At 40.6% G+C, this 20,000-nt stretch overlaps 2 protein-coding genes across 10 annotated transcripts in view; one reads left to right on the top strand and one right to left on the bottom strand.

Annotated features, from left to right (window-relative positions):
- GLS (Glutaminase) overlaps window positions 1–20,000 on the bottom strand; it is a 151,106-nt gene that overhangs the window by 11,409 nt on the left and 119,697 nt on the right. The gene's annotated exons all lie outside the window — the stretch shown is intronic.
- The window catches only part of LOC136828180 (troponin C, isoallergen Bla g 6.0201-like), a 40,622-nt gene continuing 36,434 nt past the window's right edge, over window positions 15,813–20,000 (top strand). Inside the window, exon 1 of the mRNA XM_067086005.1 lies at window positions 15,813–15,927. Coding sequence (XP_066942106.1) covers window positions 15,865–15,927 — 63 coding nt within the window. The 5' untranslated portion in view covers window positions 15,813–15,864. The remainder of the gene's footprint in view (window positions 15,928–20,000) is intronic.

Genomic DNA, 20,000 nt, shown 5'->3' with positions numbered 1-20,000 from the left:
CATTACTCCTGCGGGGGTCGACGAAGATGACTTCTTCTTCTTCCTTTCTCGTTTATGGTCCCGAAGGTAGAATCGCGGAAGAAGAAGAAGGAGAGGAAGGAGAAGAAGGAGAAGAAGAGGAGGAGGAGGAAGAGGAAAAGGAGAAATCGGAAGACAAGAGAAGTAAATAAACGACGGAGAGAGGGATAAAATTGTATAAGGGAAAAGAACAGATAGGCAAATAATAATAATAATAATAATAAATATAATAATAATAATAATAATAATAATAATAATACTCGTATTTGATCTCACACGAAAAGGACTGTGCCAGAGAGAGAGAGAGAGAGAGAGAGAGAGAGAGAGAGAGAGAGAGAGAGAGAGAGAGAGAGAGAGACACCCTTCAAGCGTTTTATCAAGCGGAACAAGGACAGACTTGATCTCCGTCGCGTCTTCCATCCTCCCGAAAATCGTTAAGGAGTAAATGTCTCTTCCCGAAGTTCCACGCATTTAGAAACGGCGCCTCTTCTCCTGAAGCACTGAGGAAATAAGCTCGGAACTTCAAGCTATGAAGTTCTGAGATTAATTCTTCCGATGGCTGGCGATTAATCACTCTCCGGTGTCAGCCGTGAACACCAAATCTTCGTGCGCTTGAATGCGTGCGGTTGCAAGCACAGTGAGTGTGTGTGTGTGTGTGTGTGTGTGTGTGTGTGTGTGTGTGTGTGTGTGTGTGTGTGTACACACATGCAGGTGGCTGAATAAATGCACAGGTATATCTCGGCATTGAATCACCTGCTATTCCCTTTAAAATGTAGATTTTTCATTTTCCTTTTATCAACAACACTTAACCAAAGCTCACACCTGTATAGATAGATAGATAGATAGATAGATGGAATATGCAATTTAGGCCCAAGACCAAGCGCTGGGACCTACAAGGCCATTCAGCTCTCAAAGGAAAACTGAGAGTAAGAGGTTTGACAGGTGTAACAGGAGGAAAACCTCAAAGCAGTTGCACTATGAAAAGTTGTTAGGAGAGGTTGGAAAATAAGAAGAATATGAACGGAGGTACAGTAAACGGAATGAAAGGGGGTTGCAGCTAGATGCCATGGAATGGACGCGGTAAAGAACCTTATAAGTAATGCCTACAGTGCACCGCGTGAGATGCACTGACAGCATTTCCTCCCTACGGAGTCCCAACTGTATAATATATACGTGCAACAATTTACGGTATCGGAATATTTTCACGTCTGGTACGTGTATGCCCGTGTGTACGTTTCCAGTATCTGAATATTTCCACGACTGTCTTATCACAGCGCTTATTAATTTTCAGCTCCCTACAGCTGTTTTTGGAATTCTTTACCCGCCTCGATGTTCCCAGAAGTCTTGGGAGAGAGAGAGAGAGAGAGAGAGAGAGAGAGAGAGAGAGAGAGATAAACCATTTTCAAAATGAAAGGACAAAATAGGTTCCAAGGTAAGACATGAATAAGAAAATAATATAAATAGATCGATTTTTAAAGCAGTATTAGAGCCTTAGAGCCTCTCTTTATTTCAGCTACATGTCGGGATAAATATGACATATATATATATATATATATATATATATATATATATATATATATATATATATATATATATATATATATATATATATATATATATATATATATATATGTGTGTGTGTGTGTGTGTATAATACGTATATGTACACATATATAAATACATATACATACTGAACTTTCTATCACGGCTCTACCGTAATCCTACGCGTTATCCTAATGGTATAGATACGGCTTAAAGAGTTTAACCTCTCTCTCTCTCTCTCTCTCTCTCTCTCTCTCTCTCTCTCTCTCTCTCAGCTGGGGGCTTTTTCGTTTTTAATCTCTCTCTCTCTAAGCTAATTTCAGTTTCGAGGGCGTATTTCAAGCATAACGCCCTAAGTTTACGGTGGGTATGTGGGTGGGTATGTAGGTGGAGGAGGGTGGGTATGTGTGGCCGGGGGGTGGGGGGGCACTTAACTTAGTTGCCAACTCTCACTTGCAACTTATTTATAACCTCCGGTTATGATGAACATTGAATTCGAGAAAATGTGGGAATCAAGTCATGACGTACTGAGAGAGAGAGAGAGAGAGAGAGAGATATCATTCTACAATGAACATTATACCATTTGCTGTACGACCTTCCGCAAGCAGATCGAGAGAGAGAGAGAGAGAGAGAGAGAGAGAGAGAGAGAGAGAGAGAGAGAGAGAGAGAATGTTCATGAAATGCTAAGCTCACCTTCTAATAAGAAAAAGGGTGAGACAGGGACTTAAGAAGAAGATGATGAGAGAGAGAGAGAGAGAGAGAGAGAGAGAGAGAGAGAGAGAGAGAGAGAGAGAGAAAGTCTCCTCCTGAAGAAGGGTTTGACAGTATTATCAAAGGTCATGCTTTTGTATTGATCAGCTTGCATTTGCGCATGCGTCTTTTACAAGGTTTCCTACGGCCGACTTATCTGGTGTGCAAACAGTAATGCATCCTATTTTAACATCAAATTAGTTACATTGAAGGCTCAACATGTTTGTGTTTGATTGTGAATAGAATTTTACTCCAATATGTACATAAGAATGATGGTCACTCCGTGTACGGTTTTACTACAAGAGGTAAAAGATTTATTATTATTATTATTATTATTATTATTATTATTATTATTATTATTATTATTATTATTATTATTATTATTCAGAATATGAAACCTATCCATATAGAAGCCCACCACAGGGGCCACTAACTTGAAATTCAAGCTTCCAAAAAATATTATTATTATTATTATTTACAAGATGAAACATATTTATATAGATTATGGAAGAAGCCCATCACAGGGGCCATTGACTTGTAATTCAAGCTTCCAAAGATTATGGTGTTCATTAAAGTAAGAGATGTGTGTGTGTACAATATTTTTTTTTTTTTGTGGGAAGGCCGACGGGACGAGAAATTAAAACCTCATCTTCGAGGACAACAAACTGTTTCATTGCAACAACACTTAATAGCTTCTTAGAGACAGTTAATTCCTTCTGTTCCCTTCGTGAGTAATGTTAACGAAAATTTATGTAAAAAATAAAAAAATTATCCGAAGTTTCTTCGGCGCACTCGAGTTTTCTGCACAGCCGCTACAGCGCACTATAATCAAGGCCACCGAAAATAGATCTATCTTTCGGTGGTCCCGGTGTAATGCTGTATGAGCCGCGGCCCATGAAATTTTAACCACGGCCCTTTGGTGGTCTATACTATAGCGTTGCCAGAAGCACGATTATGGTTAACCTTAACCTTAAATAAAATAAAAAGACACTGAAGAGGCTAGAGGGCTGCAATTTGGTATGTTTGATGATTGGAGGGTGGATGATCAACATACCACTTTGCAGCCCTCTAGCCTCAGTAGTTTTTAAGATCTGAGGGCGGACATGAAAAGTGCGGACAGAAAAAAGTGCAGACAGAAAAATGCGGACAGAAAAAGTGCGGACAGAAAAAATGCAGACAGAAAGAAAGCAGACATAAAAATTGCGGACAAAAAGTGTGGACAGAAAAAAGTGCGGACAGAAAAAAGTGCCGACAGAAAAGTGGGGACAGCAAAAAGTGCGGACAGGAAAATGCAGACAGAATAAAGTGCAGATAGAAAAAATGCAAACAAAAAAGTGCGGACAGAAAACGTGCAGACAGAAAAAAATGCAAACAGAAAAAAGTGCAGACAGAAAAAAGTGCGGACAGAAAAAAGTGCGGACAGAAAAAAATGCAAACAGAAAAAGGTGCAGACAGAAAAATTGCAGACAGAAAAAAGTGCGGACAGAAAAAAGTGCGGACAGAAAACGTGCAGACAGAAAAAAATGCAGACAGAAAAAAGTGCGGACAGAAAAAGTGCGGACAGAAAAAATGCAAAAAGAAAAAAGTGCGGACAGAATACACTGCGGACGGACAGACAAAGCCGGCACAATAGTTTTATTCTACAGAAAACTAAAAAAGGAAGTCTGATTCAGCGAAAAGCGGAGAGAAAACACGATTCTATTTAAAGCCTGGCTGCGTCATTAACATTCCTCCCCCTGTCATTTCGGGAGAAGGGGAAAAAAGAAGGAAAAAAAAAAGAATCCCGGAGCACGAAACGCCATCTGTTTGAATTTCTGTCTCAAGCGTAACCTTGGAAGAAGAGGAAGATTCAGGAGACGAATCTTGAACCGCCAAACTGAATCCTGTCGACTCACGTCCTGAATTTTCTTTTAGGATGAATAAGGAGAAGAATAAACAAAAACGTAGGGAAGAGAATAAGGGACAGAATAAGGAAAATAAGGAAAAGAATAAGGGAAGGAATAAGCAAAATAATAGAAAAAGAATAAGGTAAAGAATAAGCAAAATAGTAGAAAAAGAATAAGCAAAATAATAGGGAAAAGAATAAGGTAAAAAATAAGGAAAAGAATAAACAAAAGAATAAGGAAGAGAATAAGGCGCAGAATAAGGAAAGGAAGCAAAAGAATAAAGAAGAGAATCAGGTACAGAATAAGGTAAAGAATAAGCGAAAGAATAAAGTAAAGAATAGGGAATTCTGAACCTCGAAACGACACTTAGTGAAGAAGAAGAAGAAGAAGAAGAAGAAGAAGAAGAAGAAGAAGAGGAGGAGGAGGAGGAGGAGGAGGAGGAAGGGTAGGAGGAAAGATAAGCAAAGAAGAGGAAGAAGAAGAAGAAGAAATATCTAGAAACACGTAACGACCATTTCCCGAGAAAATCCCTTATCCACGCGACTTCCTGTCACCCCCTTTCTTTTTTTTTTTTCTTGCTATTTATTCATTTCGTGTGGCAGATAAGGTGAAAAAAAAAACAAATAAGCACGACTGACATTTAGAACTATCATTAATAATATTAAAACTTAAATTTTTTATATAAAATAGACGAAAATGCAAAAAGAAAAAAATATTATATAAACAAATCTACAAATATAGATTTGCAATTTTCTCCACCTATTTATTCGTTTCGTGTGGCAGATAAGACTGGTATTTAGAACTATTATCATCACCATCAGAGTTACAAACCTTCTTACAGAACCAGACGAAAATGTAAAAAAGAAATAATTTAAATAAACAAAAAAACATACAAAGATTAGCGATCCCTAAAATATGTCAGAACTCAAGCTGTGACAAATTGCGCCGTAAGGGAATATCAAAAGTTCGTATATTACGGCACTCACCTACTTTGCAAGAAACTTTAAATTCTCAGTCGCGAGGAGAACTAGTTATGTCAACAATTTCCTACAATTTCCTCGTGATTATTATTTTAATCAGGGGGAAATGGGCCCCCCCCCTAGTCATGCAGTCGCTAGAATGACGAAATTGCTGCGTTTACTTAGTTTCTCAGGAAGGGACCTTTTACCGAGAACGCTTATAAATGTTGAAAGAGAGAGAGAGAGAGAGACTGGAAGCCAGACCATACCCATCTCAACCCAAGAGAACGCCCCCCCCCAAAAAAAAAACCAACCGCCTTATAAATCCCAAAGGCACCAAGGCAAGGGCGTGACAGCTGACACCATGCACCATCGGCATCTCATCTCAATTAAGGGAACCGTCAGTCAGTCAGTCAGTTAGGGCATCCCCGTCACTCAGCTGGGGTACGAGGGATTCGAGGAGATGCCCAACGGGAATCCAGTTGTCATTCGGCGAAGGTATGCATGCCCCGCTGAGGGCATGCACACACATACACACACATACACACACACACACACCACACAACACTAGAGGATCCAGGGGTTGGGAGGCCACCTGGGCACGTGCCCCCTCCATGAAAAATAATGACAAAATAATAAGACTGAAGATTTAGATAACATAAATGAGAAATATAAAAATGAAAAAAAAATTATGTATATATATATATATACATCACATATATGTGTGTGCGTGTATGTGTGTGTTGTGTGTGGGAAAATTGGTGCCCCCCACAGGAATTCGGGTAGGGGCAACTCTCCCCTCTTATTATTTATGGTCTTTCCCACGTGGATGTCATCATCATGACAGAGGCGGTCTGCGCATGCGCGGTTTATGGGGGCGTGTGATTCGTCATCCATCACATGCTGGGTCGGGTGACGGGTGAGTGTTCTGGGGCAACAATAAAATTACACACGAGAGAGAGAGAGAGAGAGAGAGAGAGAGAGAGAGAGAGAGAGAGAGAGAGAGAGAGAGAGAGAGAATTTGCATATAAAGGCATACTTCTTAGGATGTAAATTTCCCGGATATGAAAATGACAGATGATTTGATATGAGAGAGAGAGAGAGAGAGAGAGAGAGAGAGAGAGAGAGAGAGAGAGAGAGAGAAGGCTTATGCGCCGTACATAAAAGCCCCTCGTGGCAAATAACGCATTATAAATAGCAACCTCGGAATCTGCCAACACGGCAGGAAAAGTAGAGCGTTATGATGGTGTTGTCAGTCCCGCTGCCAACACCATGACCATAAGCCAACACCATATATATATATATACATATATATATATATATATATATACATATATATATATATATATATATATATATATATATATATATATATATACACATACATACATACAAATAAAGACAGACAAACGAAGGGACAAAATATATTGCTATGCTTCCATTGTCTTTGACAGCAAAAAAAAAAAAAAATAAATAAATAAATAAATTGGCAGAGGGACGAGCCATGAAGTACAGTAAAAGGTTGATCCCAAATGGAGCGTGACGCCTTCCTTCTCCATTACATATTGACCGTTACTCAGCCGCCGATGCCACGGAGTCTCTTGGCCATAGTTGGCTATCATATAATACACATTTGAAAAACAAAAACATTCTTTGTCCAATTTTATGCCTCAACCTACTTTTGCGAGAGAGAGAGAGAGAGAGAAAGAGAGAGAGAGAGAGATTAATTGATCTATAGTTACTGAAACTGGCGTCGATCTTTAGTTATTAAAACTGGTGTCAGAGAGAGAGAGAGAGAGAGAGAGAGAGAGAGAGAGAGAGAGAGAGAGAGAGAGAGAGAGACTGATTAATTGATCTATGGTTATTAAAATTGGTGTCGCAGAGAGAGAGAGAGAGAGAGAGAGAGAGAGAGAGAGAGAGAGAGAGAGAGAGAGAGAGACTGATTAATTGATCTTTCGTTATTAAAACTGGTGTCAGAGAGAGAGAGAGAGAGAGAGAGAGAGAGAGAGAGAGAGAGAGAGAGAGAGAGAGACTGATTAATTGATCTATGGTTATTAAAACTGGTGTCGCAAAGAGAGAGAGAGAGAAAGAGAAAGAGACTGATTGATTGATCTATGGTTACTCAAACTGGTGTCGCAAAGAGAGAGAGAGACTGATTAATTGATCTATAGTTACTAAAACTGGCGTCGCAAGAGAGAGAGAGAGAGAGAGAGAGAGAGAGAGAGAGAGAGAGTCTTAGGCAATTCACGCTCTCACTACGAGCTACAAAGCAGTCCCCTTCAAATCAAATTCTTACGAAAATCACGCACGAAAATCCTCAGAAAAAAAGTTGTGTTAAGCATCTAAGCAAGCTGCTTATTCCATATCACTCTGAAAATACGTGGGAGTGCTTCTCACGGCGTATGAGACTTTCCCTCGAAACAAAAGAAGGTGACACATGGCGCAGGAAGAGCATTGAGGCCATCGCGATCCGGATGTTTTGACTCACGTGGGCCTCCATTTCCCATTTCTCATGTCCAATTTGACATTCCTTCCTCCACCAGCACGTGGCTTTTATATAATCTTGCTGTCGTCCTCCTGAACAGCGAGAATTGAGTATAGTTTTTAGGCCAAAGGCCAAGCGATGGGACCTATGAGGTCATTCAGCTATGGAGAGGAAATTGAGAGTAGGTGGGTTTGAAAGGTGTACCCGGAGAAAAACCTCGCTACTGCATTTTCAAATAATTGTTAGGAGAGGGTGTATAGCAAGATGGAAGAAAGTTAATATGAATGGAGGTACAGTAAAAGGAACGAAAGGGGTTGCAGCTAGTGGCCGAAGAGACGCTGCAGAGGGCCTTCAGCATTGCCTACAGCGAACCTCGTGAGGCGCACTGACGGCACTAACCCCTACTAAGAAGAAATGGCCTGCGGTAGCTTCATTTTCCAACTCGCCACTGTAACTTTCAACAAACCTTAGCAGCCCGATACAAGGAGCATTAAGAAGATTCACAATAAGACTGAAATCCATAGTGGTGTAAATATATATATATATATATATATATATATATATATATATATATATATATATATATATATATATATATATATATATATATAAAACTGTAATAGCCACAATTCCTCTTAACTTCTCGAATTCTTCGTGCTTTATTGGATATGCTTGTAACTACAAAGCCGTAAGATCCAAATGCAAGAAACTGAAGAGACTGTGATGGCCGGTAGCGGGAAACGAGGTCAGGTCGGCAACGTGACCTCCTTGTGATTATGGTGACGTGGGTTCGTTTCCGTGACCAGCCATCACAGTCTCTTCAATGAGACTGTGATGGCCGGTCGCGGGAGGTCAGGTCGGCAACGTGACCTCCTTGTGATTATGGTGATGCGGGTTCGTTTCCCGCGACCGGCCATCACAGTCTCTTCAATTTCTTGCGTTTGGATCTTACGGATTTGTAGTTAAAAGCATATCCAAAAAAGCGCGAAGAATTCGAGAAGTTAAGAGGGCATTGTGGCTATTAGAATTACATACGTGTCTGGTAAAAGTGACCAGTAGATTCTACATATATATATATATATATATATATATATATATATATATATATATATATATATATATATATATATATATATATATATATATATATATATATATATATATATATATTTATATTAGAAATCAATATGTAAACGAAAGCTTTCGAGAACCTGCTCGAGTCTCTTTCTCAGTATGAACATTGGCCAGGTTACTGACCAATATTAACGTTGTAGAGAACAGAGTCACAAGAAAAATTGAGAGAACTCAATATATAAGATTAATTCGCACTATGCAGCCATTTTTTTAACAGGACATATTACTATCATTATTATTATTATTATTATTATTATTATTATTATTATTATTATTATTATTATTATTATTATTATTAGAAGCAGCCATGGAACAGATATGCACACGCATACACAAAATCTACAGTGGCGAAGAGTTATTGCAGCGGCGCCCAATCACAAGAGCACAGGCCGCGGTAATCTGAGTAAAGAAAGGCTTTCAAACGCCGTCAAGAAAAAGAAAGACTATAAAGAGCAAGTCCAATATAAAGGCTCGTTGAGTCTCTCGCCCGGTTGCCAGCCAGACATCCACACATGTCCATCTCCCGGCGCCATCTTTGAAGTCAATTGTACGTAATCTGACCATAAGATTATATATGTATATATATATTAAAGATTCTTCTCTAATCCCAATGGGATTCTTCCGGTAATTAACAGCTCATAATTAAACAGTTTATTTCGTGAAAACTAAACCAGTCTCTTGTGGGGTTAACGAGATTTTTAACCTGAGAGAGAGAGAGAGAGAGAGAGAGAGAGAGAGAGAGAGAGAGAGAATAATGATGGTGGCATCTCACTTAACGCTTAAACCCAACCCCCCAGCCCCCACATGTCGAGTTCCGTCAGTAATACGGCTGTCACTGAGTACACACGTTCATGGAGAGAGAGAGAGAGAGAGAGAGAGGTAAATGAAAATTATTGACTCGTAATAATAGGATTTATAAAGTCTTGAAAGAGAGAGAAATAAAAATTCTTAATACTCGTAATAACAGGATTTATAAGCACTTGTGAGATAGAGAGAGAGAGAGAGAGAGAGAGAGAGAGAGAGAGAGAGAGAGAGAGAGAGAGAGAATGTCCGTACGCGTACGTGCGTGCTGACGCAATTCCAAGGCTGACACCAAGGTGGAAGTTCCGTCTGCTAACTGAACGATCGATCATCAGCGAGGTTCCATATTCTGACGGGAAGATATTTCGGGGAGTAATAGTTCGTTTTCTTTTTTTCTTTTTTTTATTCCAGCTTTAATGAAAAAAAAAATAAAGGGATTTCTTGTAAAAGTTTTATTTCTTTTTTCTTTTCTTCAATTTCAGCTTTAATGAAAAAATTAAAAAATAAAGAATTTCTTGTAAAGGTTTGATTTTTTTATTTTTTTTTAATTAAACACTTTGAAAAGTTTAACAGGAGGAGAACCTCGCAGTTGCACTATGGATCAATTGTTAGAAGAGGGTGGAAAGTAAGATGGAAGAAAGAGAATATGAATGGAGGTACGGTAAAAGGAACGAAAGGGTATGCAGCTAGGAGGCCGAAGAAGGCACGCTGCAAAGACCCTTAAGTAATGCCTACAGTACACCGCATGAGGTGCGCTGACGGCACTACACCACTTGTATATATTGAGCAGGAATGAAAGAAGCAGCTGAGTAGGTTTTTAAGTAGTCTAAATTATCGGCCTGAATGATCTACGTTGTTCGAGGCTGTGTGCAATGGTGAGGTGAGTGACGCAGTGTATGTAAGATTAACCAGTCTTCTGTAGGTGTATACAGTGGGCGAGAGGCTCCGGAACTTTCTGAAATGGCTTTCCTCCTTGTTTTAACAGAGGATAACTGAAAAAGGAACTTACATCTTGGTTTTCTCTACCAGGAAATAGCAATTTCCATGAAAAAATGAATAAAAAGTATTTATATTTGCATGCATGAATGCCTGGTGTAGAAACGTGGAGGAAAAAGTCAGTACTTAAAGAAAGCAAGCTGAGAGAGAGAGAGAGAGAGAGAGAGAGAGAGAGAGAGAGAGAGAGAAACGCAGACGCTCCATCAGCGTCACTTTGTTAGAGTAACAAACAATAAAGCGTTGCATTTTAAGATCTGAAATCTTTTGTTTGGGTGTGTTTATGGCTGTGAGAAGCCCCGATATGCAAGCGAGGTGGTTCACGGGCTGTTAGGAGAGAGAGAGAGAGAGAGAGAGAGAGAGAGAGAGAGAGAGAGAGAGAGAGAGAGAGAGAGAGAGAGAGAGGTGTAACAGTGCAGATAAACTGGTGAACCCTTCACACGATGTAAGCCTGAATCCTGACATGGTAAAACCGTGGAAATATTCTAGTAAACTGTAAGACGTTGTGCAGAATAGACCAGAGACTTATACTACTGATATCTTTCAATACAAAGTTACCTTCTGGTGAATGTTCGTAAAAGAAGTTTTCTCTTATTTATTATTCAATTATTCATTATTCAGAAGATGAAGAACCCTATTCATTTTTTATTTATTTATTATTCATTATTCAGAAGATGAAGAACCCTATTCATATGGAACAAGCCCACCACAGAGGCCACTGACTTGAAATTCAAGCTTCCAAAGGTATGGTGTTCATTAGTTAGAAGTAAGCAGAGAGGTAAGGGAAAGTGCATAAAAAAGAGATCTCGCTTATCAAAAAAGAAAAAGTAAATAGATAAATAGATAAAAATGTATTCAAATGCAAGGAGAATAGTATTAGGATAGTAATGCATTGCTTCTTCGCCAGAATTTTGTAGTTCTAATGGCAAACATCCTCAGGAAGATACAAAAAACGTAGAATCATTTTTATATTAACTATTTCAAAGTCGAACTCCAATAGACCAACCTTATCTAAAGGCTTAACCCACCAAAGTGAGGACTGAGAGAGAGAGAGAGAGAGAGAGAGAGAGAGAGAGAGAGAGAGAGAGAGAGAGAGAGAGAGAGATGAAAAATATTTCTACTCTTAATAACAAGTACCATAAACACTTGAGAGAGAGAGAGAGAGAGAGAGAGAGAGAGAGAGAGAGAGAGAGAGAGAGAGAGAAATTATGAGTATCGTAAACAGACGTACGGATATTCTTCACTGCCTTGATGTAACTTTTCTCAGCTGTTCAACTTCTCGACGAAAGTGATGAGAGAATTAAGCAGTTATTTCCTCTCATTTTCTCGTTATTTACCTTCCGTGTCTTTCCACACTCTCTCTTTCCTTCCTCTCTTCTCATTATTTCCTTTCTTCTTCTTCTCTTTCTTCTTCATAGGAACGTGACAGACAATTACATTTGAGCTTGACAAGTCCACAGTCTTAATTCATAATGTCTTGGGACTTTTATGGGTCATAGACAGTTGATGACATTCGTTTACGGTGCAGTAAGAAATGGGACAAATGGGATGACATTTTCTGGTGTAGAGATATATATATATATATATATATATATATATATATATATATATATATATATATATATATATATATATATATATATATATATTGTATTTCCCATCACCTTGTTACTTCTTTTTAATGAACACTATACTTTTGGAAGCTTGAATCTCAAGTCAATGGCCCCTGTGGACTTGTTAATAATAATAATAATAATAATAATAATAATAATAATAATAATAATAATAATAAGATATAGAATCGACTTATATTTGTAATCAGATGCTACAAATATGCCGAGATCGTAAAGCTTTTAGCACAAATATAAACACTAAATTCAATTTAAGGTCACTGCTATATTACACGCATACCTATATACACCGTACGCATTATTGTACATTCGCAGCCTTCCTAGATAAAACTATTTAAAACTGTATAAGAAATTGGGAAAAATACAGCCCATATTTCCATCTGCAGTTAGTTTCGTCAGATGTAGATGTCAATTCACTGATAATACAAATGCGATAACAATGTATCTCCGTATTAACTCATCTATTCTTTGAGTCTAACTCGCGCATGCGCCTGTCTTCATGTATCGATGGTCTTCTATCAATTAACCTTCCTTCCACACTCCCCCCCACCCACAAACAACCCCTTGGGATTTTGCATTTACTCGAAAGACTTTGCTTGCGTGAATGTCGAAGCGGATTTCGGCTAACATCACATTCCGCTTCGTGGGAGATGAAACGAAAGCTGACGTCACTGGTTTCCCCATGGGAAGACGCGTAACCCTCTGTATTACACCAGCCTATGAAAAAAAAAACCTTGCATGCCACCTACTACAACGAAAGAGTTTGTGCGAAGAACGCGATACGAGACACTGAATCAGCTTTAAGGATTTTCCCAAATGAGTTGGCCCTGGGTGGCACCAATACTCACACCACCATCTCCTCCTCCTCCCCCTCCTCCTCTGGTTGCTGTGGTGTTGAGGGATGGCACCGTCTGTGGGGAGGCAAGGAAGTGGAAAGGTTTGCTCAGGTTTGGGTAGGGAGGAGGAGGAGGAGGAGGAGGAGGAGGAGGAGGAGGAGGAGGAGGAGGAGGAGGAGGAGAGGTGCCCTTGGGCATTGAGTGATACGGAGGAAGTGGATGGAGAGGGGGTAGAAGACGGGGTTAAAAGTTAAATAAATAAATATATGTATGTATGTATGTATATATATATATATATATATATATATATATATAATATGTATATATACATATACATATATATACATATATATTAACTTCATCACATACACAATTGCTCTGTGCATTAGTAGAATTACTGACATCAGAAAAAGTTACAAGCTTACTTGGACAAACAGTCCTCATTATCAAGTATCCGTACAATCCGTACAAGAAAGCTTGTAACTTTTTCTGAATAAATACTCCATTACATACCATCCAGTTCGAATGAGGCCCTGTTAGTATATATATATATATATATATATATATATATATATATATATATATATATATATATATATATATATATATATATATATATATATATATATATATATGGGAGTAGCAACAACCACAAGGTGAATGAGGACGGCAGTAGGAGAGGTGGGAAGGTTGTCACCTGAGATCACCTTAGGTTCTTTGCAACACGGCGGAATTCTACTGCAGACGAGTGTACTAAAATATAAACGCCCTTTGACAAGTGGTGCGGAGGGCCGAGAGGTCTCAAATAGGTGATGTTTTTGGGTATTTGTTGCTTAACCCCAAATAAAAAGAAAGGCCCATTCATTCGCACAGAAGTATCTTAATTATACCAAGAGGACGAATAAGATATTTTATACAAGAGTAGCTTTGCTATATATATATATATATATATATATATATATATATATATATATATATATATATATATATATATATATATATATATATATATATATATACAACACACAACCGAGTGTGGAACAGAGATAAATTCTGACTCACGTCAGGATCGAACCCAGGTCTTTCAATCAGAAGGCAAGGCCACTGCCAACTAAGCAACACAAGTACAGCGGCCTTGCCTTTCAATTGAAAGAACTGGGTTCGATCCCGATGCGAGTCAGAAACTTATATATATATATATATATATATATATATATTTTATTTGCTGGGATTAGAAAACGTAAGATATATCTAAACACTGTTTCTCCTAGACGGTGATCACCTCTCTCTCTCTCTCTCTCTCTCTCTCTCTCTCTCTTTCTGTCGTCGAAGAGGCCGCCCTTCGGAAGGAAGCACAGGAGGCGAGAGCCTCAATGAACCTTCATAGATGATAAGGAGCCGCTTGTGGCACTTTGGGGGCGTGAGAGAGGGTGGGTTGCGGGGTGGGGCGAAGACGGATGGAGACAGGGAACCAAGCAGGGCAAGGCAGGGCAGCAGAAGGAGGGCCTCGTCGGATAAGAAGGCTGTCAAAATGAGGGGTCCTGGTGGGGGATTAGATGACTCAACCCACAAACCACAGTAAGGTATGGAGGAGGAGGAGGAGGAGGAAGGGTTAAGGATGTGGAGGACCTTTAGAAGAAGAAGAAGAAGAAGAAGAAGAAGAAGAAGAAGAAGAAGAAGAAGAAGAAGAAGAATGAGGAGGAGGAGGAGGAGGAGGAGGAGGAGGAGGAGGAGGAGGACGAGGAAGGGTTAAGGATGTGGAGGACCTTTAGAAGAAGAAGAAGAAGAATGAGGAGGAGGAGGAGGAAGGGTTAAGGATGTGGAGGAAGACCTTCATAAGGATAAGACGAAGAAGAAGAAGAAGGAGGAGGAGGATGAGGAAGGGTTAAGGATGTGGAGGAGGACCTTTATAAGAAGAAGAAGAAGAAGAAGAAGAAGAAGAAGGTGGAGGAGGAGTTACGGATGGGGAGGAGGACCTTTAGAAGAAGAAGAAGAAGAAGAAGGAAGAGAAGAAGGAAGAGAAGAAGAAAAAATAGAAGAAGAAGGAGGAGGAGGAGGCGGAGGAGGAGGAGGGGGTTAAGGATGTAGAGGAGAACCTTTAGAAGAAGAAGAAGAAGAAGTAGTGGAGGAGGAGGAGGTTGTACAGAACGCGGAGGAGGACCTTCAGTAGTAGTAGTATTAGCAGTAGTAGGAGGAGGAGGGGGAGGAGGGGGAGGAGGAGGAGGAGGAGTGGGAGGAACCAATCACGAAAACCGGAGCCAATCCCGAAAAGAGGTATATTTCTGAGACGGAGCAAAAGGGTTCACCGCTGAGGGCAACGGCAGAGGAAGGAGAAGAAGAAGAAGAAGAAGCGACTCTCTATAGAGTACAGCTTCCGTCGTCCCAGAGACGTCGGTTTCTGCAGCGGCAGAAGGAAGCGGCAACCCAGTCGTGGGGGGGCAAGACACGGGGCACAAACACACGCACAAACACACACACATGCGCGTACTCACTCACTCACTCACTCACTCACTCACGCCCTCTCATACCACGACCGACCAAGGGGGTGGGAAATGGAGGTGAAAAAGGGTGGGTGGAGGAACGCCCTTACCTCCTCCTCCTCCTCCTCCTCCTCCTCCTCCTCCTTCCTTCCTTCCTTCCTGGCCCCACCTCGCAGACCCCATAAGAAGAAAAGGGGAGGGTAAAAGAACCCAGGTCTGGGCGCCGCTGGGTTGGGTGGGCGTGGGTGGAAGGGCAAGGGCGGGAGAGGGAGGGAGAGGGAGGGGTAAGGGAACATATCTACAGAATCGAGGATGGCGGGAACTATATAAGAGGTCATATTCGAACTGTATGATCAGTTTATTCGCGTCCTTTGTAGTAAACACAACCACCGCCACCACCACCGCCGCTATGGTAGGTGACACTCACAGTTTGAATTCGTGATTTTGTGCGTCTTTTGTGTGTGTGTCTGTGTGTGAAATATTACTGTCTTGCTATTTCAGTGGGGCCGGCGACGAGGATCTGGCGTCAGGATTCCCAGAAGTCCCGAAGTAGCGTGTGAGGATTTGTGTAGGATCATCATCTTCTTCTCACCTTGCGTCCCGTTGGTCTGAACTAACATGTCTTGGGATGGAATCTGTGTGTGATTTAGGAATAAAGCCAAGTACTGGGAACCCATTTAGGGTCGTCCAGCGCTCTGATGGGGATGAATGACAATGGAAATGATACAGAGAATGAGTTTGTAACAGACATTTCATTTCTAGTGGAATCTAACACGTCTTCTTCAGGTGAGTGGCTGTGGTTAGGTCTGTGCAAAAGATGTCTGGCGTAATTCTCGGAGGTCTTTGTTTTAGCTTATTTCTGTAACAGGACATAAAAGAAAAACCAAAAATAACATCAGAAAAACAAGCGTGACGATATTAGCAAGCAAAAGGTTTTCTGTACAGCATATAATGCTGAATGAAACTACGCTTAGTTTCTCCCCAGATGCGGTCGAGTGGAGGTGCGCCGGCGACGCCTCCGGAAAGGGCTGCCAGACACTCGATCCATGGCTAGCCTTAACCTTAAATAAAATAAAAGACTAATGAGGCTAGAGGGCTGCAATTTGGTATGTTTGATGATTGAGGGGTGGATGATCAACATACCAATTTGCAGTCCTCTAGCCTCAGTAGTTTTTAAGATCTGACGGCAGAGAGAAAAGGTGCGGATGGACAGACAACGCCATCACAACAGTTTTCTTTTCCATTAAACAAGTAAAAAATGTGCCGAAGTTTCTTCGGTACAATCGCGTTTTCTGTACAGCCGCTACAGCGTATAATCAAGGCCACCGAAAATAGATATATCTTTCGGTGGTCTCGGTACAATGCTGTATGACCTGCGGCCCATGAAACTTTAACCACGGCCCGGTGGTGGAATATCCTATATCGTTGCCAGAACCACGATTATTGCTAACGTTAACCTTTAATAAAATAAAACTAATGAGGTCAGAGAGCTGAAATTTAGTATGTCAGATGATTGGAGGGTGGATGATCAACATACCAATTTGCAGCCCTCTAGCCTCAGTAGTTTTTAAGATCTGAGGGCGGACGGAAAAAGTGCGGACGGACAGACAAGGCCGACACAAGAGTTTTCTTTTACAGAAACCTAAAAAAGCTTAGAAGTTAAGCGAAGCTGAAAAAAAAATTCATCGTTACAGTTCTTTGTTGTGGAAGGAAAACATCATTAAAGATCATTAACATGTCTGATAGACGTCGTAGGGGACGAGAGAGAGAGAATAAATGTGTCCAAAGAGAGAGAGAGAGAGAGAGAGAGAGAGAGAGAGAGAGAGAGAGAGAGAGAGAGAGAGAGAAAGCTGCACACTCGTCCAACTGCATAATGGATATGTCAGCTGTATCTGTCAGCTCGAAAGACCCCATTGACATACCATCAAAACACAATCACACTGAATGCTGAAGTCACGGATGCTCTTGGCGACATATACACACGATTATGTGAGCTGAGAAAGATGTAGAGTGCAACGAGAAACGTCTTTGTAGCTGTGGAGGAGAAGAACAAGATGAAGATCACGTATTGCTTAACTAAGTGGCCCTAGGTGAGTAATGAATATGAAGAGGGGTTATTTTGCAGAGTTAAACAACAGTTCACCAGAACATTGAATGACTAATGAGTGGAGGGATTATCCCCAGATCGGCTCGATCTCTAAATGCCCTTCCCGAGAGAGAGAGAGAGAGAGAGAGAGAGAGAGAGAGAGAGAGAGAGAGAGAGAGAGAGAGAGAGAGAGAGAGAGAGAGGTGCAAGCAAGCACCCCTGTTTTGGATGGGTCAACAATAGGATTTTATCGCATGTAATAATACATCCTACATATTTGTATATTACTGTAAACACTTTCGCCAATAAATGACTAATTAATTAGGTGACTGCTGCTGACAGATTTATTCGAGCTGTCACTGGGGTAACGATTTCAATTGTTGGGGCAGCAGCAGTCTCCCGAACTGATGCGTCATTGCTGGCATTCCCCGAATGAGAACGGGGTGCTATCAATCTTGTTAGGGCGGAAGTGAACTGTGGCCAGCAATCCTAGGATTGTATGGAATGCGATGTCTAGTTCTTTTCCTTCCGCTAGATAGCTTTGGAATTTTCCTCCTGCTTCTTTATTCCCCTCATTCTTATCTAGAACTTCTCCCAAGTTCCAGGGGAGGTCCTTTATTCCTCCTCACACCGTTGGACTGTTGAACAGCCTCCCTACTGAGGATGTTGTGCAGTTGGATATTTCAGAAGTTCAACGGAAGATGCAACGCTTTAGAATACCCCAACACTATTCTCCTTGCATTTTAATACATTTTTTATCTATTTATTAATTTATTTTTTTCTTTTTTCACAAGCGAGGTCTCTTCTTTCTGCATTCCCCTTTACCTCCTCTTACTTCTCTCTAATGAACACCTTAATATTCTTTGGAAGCTTGAATTTCAAGTCAGTGGCCTCTTAGGTGGACTTGTTCCATATGAATAGGGTTCATCTTTTGAATAATAATAATTCTATCTACTGGGGGTCTTATTCCTTTCCTCTTTCTCTTCCTGCTTCCTCCGGTCTGGTCTAGGTGAGGACACAAGGCTACTCTTCCATACTATACAGCAGTAAATTTAGATTAAAATGTCTTAAAGCAAGATATTTCAGGATCATTCAGAAACAAAAACACTGGGCTACGAAGATCTCGTTAAATGAACGAGCAAGAAATCTCAGTGACAAAGAAATATCTACACTCGTTTGCACTGCAGTCATTCAGCAAAAAAAACAAGAAAAAAATGAGCCGAAGTTTCTTCGGCGCAATCGAGTTTTCTGTACAGTCGCTACAGCGTATAATCGAGGCCACCGAAAACATCTTTTTTTCGGTGGTGAGCCGTGTCCCATGAAACCTTAACCATGGCCAGGTGGTGGCCTGGCCTATATCGTTGCCAGAAGCACGATTATGGCTAACTTTAACCTTAAATAAAATAAAACCTACTGAGGAAGCTAGAGGGCTGCAATTTGGTATGTTTGATGATCGGAGGGTGGGTTAGCAACATACCAATTTGCAGCCATCTAGCCTCAGTAGTTTTTAAGATCTGACGGCGGACAGAAAACTAAAAAAAAGACTTTAAATGCAATTCACACGCCGAGGAAAGATCAACAAATTCATTCGGCCACCGATTTCTTCTGTCAAGCGCAGAAGTCTGCGAGACCGACGGCTCATTAAAACCGCGCAGATAAGACTTATAAATGAAGCCTTTGATTCCCGCCCAGAAACAGAAGCCGCCGTAAACAACCGGAGCTCGAGAGAAACAGTCGCTCTGCTGCAACAATGCCAAGTCGCCAAGAGCCCAAGGAGATGTCAGGTAATGCGATCCATCTTGGCAACATCACCAGCGTCAGCGCTTGCAGGAGGGAACTCCTTACTCGTTCCTCCCTTCGTCAGGCCGTCAGATCAGTAGCGGATCCGGAAAAATTTCGTGGGGGCGCCCCACCAATTTTCGTATTATACATACATTTACATATATGCGTATATATACAGAATATACATATATAATTGTTAATATTTTTTTCTCAAAACTTTATTTCTATTATAGATTTTTTTCACATTTTTGTATTTCTCATTTATATTATTATTATTATTATTATTATTATTATTATTATTATTATTATTATTATTATTATTATCTAAATCTTCAATATTATTATTTTGTCATAATTTTTCATGCGGGGGCTGGGGCACGTCCCCAGGTGCCCAACCCCCCCATATTCGCTAGGGCGTTCCTGCTGCAGAACTCACTTGGCTTCTGTGTTCCCAGCTGACTCTCACGACGACGCTTGTGTACCTGTCTCAGTAAGAGTGGCGGTAATATACGAGAGGGTCGAGGGATTACTTTCAGCCGGAATCAAGGATAGAAGTACCTTCAGTTTGCGCACTTACGTACTGGCGAAGAGAGAGAGAGAGAGAGAGAGAGAGAGAG

Source organism: Macrobrachium rosenbergii, chromosome 42, assembly GCF_040412425.1.
Source record: "Macrobrachium rosenbergii isolate ZJJX-2024 chromosome 42, ASM4041242v1, whole genome shotgun sequence".
Classification (NCBI taxonomy): Eukaryota; Metazoa; Arthropoda; class Malacostraca; order Decapoda; family Palaemonidae; genus Macrobrachium; species Macrobrachium rosenbergii.
This window is presented reverse-complemented; position numbering and strand designations above follow the sequence as displayed.